The following is a 3,555-nucleotide window of genomic DNA, read 5'->3' on the forward strand; positions in this document are numbered from 1 at the left end:
ACAGGATGTAGTTTCCGGTGGGCTGTGCCAGCTTCGGGGTGCATCAGTGTCCGGAACATGCATTCGAAACATCTAATGGGTGTCGTGTGGAAATTTCACATCCGACTCTCTTAGTCCGATGCAATTAATGGCGCAAATTACGGAAGTTGGTCTATTCTAGTGTTCGAGCCTGCAAGCAAAGCGATGCCAATAGACGTCATCTATGGTGTCATATCTGATACCTTGCTGATGTTTCATCGCTAATTATTATAAATAGCTTTTTACGGAATAGAATCCGTGCATTAGAATCCACGACAACATTTCGTACGATCTGTTGTGACTCGGGCTTAATGCCCTACTTGCCCATTAGCAATTGTATCATTGTGACTTTTCAGACCTCGGCTTACAGTCTGTTTTCGGGAGTGGTGGGACCCGACCAGAGCCTGGTGGGTTCCCTTCCAGCAACAGGCGACCATATTCTAATTAAGGGAATTTACAAGGTACGGATAATTTCTTCGTGCGCTATGTGGTTACGATCCATCGAAGCGATTCATCTTGCAATTAAGGCGAGCGAAACCCGGAGCGGGCATGCCATATGTTACGATCGCAAAATGCGCGAGAGAGCACAGTTTTATTGCCAACTGCAAAAGAAATTCAAAATTCAAAAAAGGATTTCAGATTTCATACAGCTCAATGATGATCGTAAAAAGATCAAGGGGTAACACCTCTGCGATGATACGTACCCCCACTTTAATCACTGGGTTAATAACTACTAACACGTACCGAACATTTTGAAGAGGTTTTGCGATCTTAAACGGGCCGTTTCTTGCTTGCTGTTGGATTATTGATATTTTGTTTACTTGTTTTTGGTTTTTTTCGCTATTGGTATTTAACGGTATAATGTTTAAGGGGTTAGTTAAGTTACGACTAATGAATCGACGCTTGCCTCCATTAATTAATGCCTCTATTGATTGCAGTCCAGGGAAGTGGCGATAAAGAACATTCACAAAACGGAGATAGATGTGCGGAATCGCGCGATAATGCTGGAGATGAAGCTGGTAAGATTCCTCCTTCCCAAATATATATATATATATATATATATATATATGTATATATATATATATACATATACATATACGATAAATGCGAGTGAATGTGACATTTTGTTCATAACTTTGCTTGGTGCATGATGGCTCCTGCGTCCGCGTATGGTGCTTGTTGTGTCACTGACGCTACACGTGGGTGGTTCTAGCTGCGTCACTGACGCTATACGTGGGGGTGCTAGCTGCGTCACTGACGCTACACGTGGGGAGGGGTGCAAGCTGCGTCACTGACGCTACACGTGGGGTGCTAGCTGCGTCACTGACGCTACACGTGGGTGGTGCTAGCTGCGTCACTGACGCTACACGTGGAGGTGCTAGCTGCGTCACTGACGCTACACATAGGCGGTGCTAGCTGCGTCACTGACGCTGCACGTGGGGGTGCTAGCTGCGTCACCGACGCTACATCTGCTCGCTGCGTCACTGACGCTACATCTGCTCGCTGCGTCAGCGGTGCTACAACTGTGGTTCGTCGGTCGTTGGTGGTTTCAGATGCGTGAGTTGAACCACGAGAACCTCGTGCGTTTCTACGGAGCATGCATCGAGCCCCCCAACATCTGTACCATCACTCAGTACTGCGCAAAGGGCGCGCTAACCGACGTGCTGGCGGACGACGACATGAGATTAGACGATATGTTCATCATGTCCTTCATAAGTGACATAATAGCGGTGAGTAGTCTTTCAAATTTTCATCGCGTCTTTCGATAATAAATTACAAATAAAAATAAAAATAAATCAAATAAAAATTAAATAAATAGATATCGAAAAATGGAATCAACAAATCATTCACCAACATATGAAAATCATGCATTCATGATCTCCTTATAGGTTACGCAATGAATTATTTCGAAATTTTATTCGCGTCTTTCGATAATAAATCGAAATCAAGAAATGGATTCAATAAATCAATCATCAATAAAGTGGAATCATATATTTATTATGTAGTTCATAGCTGACGTAATGGCGGTAAGAATTTATTTGCAATTCATCGCGACTTAGCAACCAGTCAACGTGTGGCACTATAGGTGGTAACTTAGGTATATACTATTCGCAATGTATACTATATAAGGCAGTAAAGGCAATCATTTCGTTCTGACTTTGGCTGCCATTATCTTTCTCAGTGACAGTACAGGCTGTCGCCGTCAGAGTACAACGCATTACGCCGACAATAAGCACCGTAACCATTGATCGTATACTGATCTATCTCCGTCTAAAAATTGTTAACATTACTAAAATTGCTAACATTACACAGATTTCCAACCCCGACACGGTTAAATATATATCTGTCGGGAATGAAATAAGGTTCCAATACGTATAATACATCGCTAAGAGCATATCATATCAAAGTATACTATAATCAGGGGTATTCGATGTCTACAATTTCGCATCATACCGTGTGTTACAATCTTCTTGTGTGTGAAAAACGTGCACAAATTTTTTCAGGGGTGTCTGTATCTACATAGAAGTGAGCTAAAAACACACGGTAACCTGAAGTCGTCTAACTGCCTTGTTGACAGTCGATGGGTCATCAAGTTAACGGACTTTGGCTTGCAGCAATTTCTGAAATCCGATAATAATGAACGACAAAGCAAAGGTAATGTGCCTGTAAGAAGGGAATGGAAATTCCCGATTAGAATGTTCTTTGATGGTCATGTGTCATCGTAGCGCCTTGTCGCTATAAAGATGATGGATTAATTAGTCATTATCATCAAAACCATCACCATTATAATCATAAGCATGCATGATAATCATCATCATCATCATCATCATCATCATCATCATCATCATCATCATCATCATCATCATCATCATCATCATCATCATCATCATTGTGTTTTTTATTGATGTTAATATTGATGTTATGGTTTGTTGTTGTTGTTGTTGTTGTTGTTGTTTTTGTTGCTGTCGTTGTTGTAAAACTAGTCTAATAACTTCCCTCGTCGTCAGTGCATTGCTGCACCAACAACAGTGAAGATCGAATTGATAGTGTAAGACGTGCAATATGCGTGTAGAATTTTGTGGCGACGTGGCAACCATGGCAACCTTATGTTGTAGATCTGATGTGGACCGCTCCAGAGTTGCTACGCCATCCCGAGGCTCGAGTGTACGGTACACAGGCCGGGGATGTCTACAGCTTCAGCATCGTTATACAGCAGATATTCACTCGCTCCCCGCCGTACGATACTAACCGAATGCTACCCGAAGGTAAACATATACACCGCATAGGACATTTAACAAATATTAAATAAATAAATAGTATAGTAGCAGGCACTGCACGTAGAGATGATACAACGCGTGGCGTACCGGTAGTACCGCTACGTATATTCGATTAAGATTGACATCTATGTAATATTAATCTATCTATTTATAGAGAGGGGAGAGAGAGAGAGAGGGATCGAAAGGTGAGCGAGGGAAGGAGCGAGAAAAAGAACTGATAGTTCTGTTACATAGATGAGTATATATATATATATATATA

At 41.8% G+C, this 3,555-nt stretch overlaps 1 protein-coding gene across 1 annotated transcript in view; it reads left to right on the plus strand.

The window, feature by feature from the left end:
* Positions 1-438: 438 nt before the first annotated feature.
* LOC106815987 (atrial natriuretic peptide receptor 1-like) overlaps positions 439-3,555 on the plus strand; it is a gene marked incomplete at its 3' end in the record, with an annotated part of 19,047 nt that continues 15,930 nt past the window's right edge. The window contains exons 1-5 of the mRNA XM_014820522.1: positions 439-479; positions 957-1,037; positions 1,572-1,748; positions 2,523-2,673; positions 3,135-3,284. Coding sequence (XP_014676008.1) covers positions 1,020-1,037; positions 1,572-1,748; positions 2,523-2,673; positions 3,135-3,284 — 496 coding nt within the window. The remainder of the gene's footprint in view (positions 480-956; positions 1,038-1,571; positions 1,749-2,522; positions 2,674-3,134; positions 3,285-3,555) is intronic.

This window comes from Priapulus caudatus, unplaced genomic scaffold (assembly GCF_000485595.1).
Source record: "Priapulus caudatus unplaced genomic scaffold, Priapulus_caudatus-5.0.1 Scaffold1254, whole genome shotgun sequence".
Taxonomy (NCBI): domain Eukaryota; kingdom Metazoa; phylum Priapulida; class Priapulimorpha; order Priapulimorphida; family Priapulidae; genus Priapulus; species Priapulus caudatus.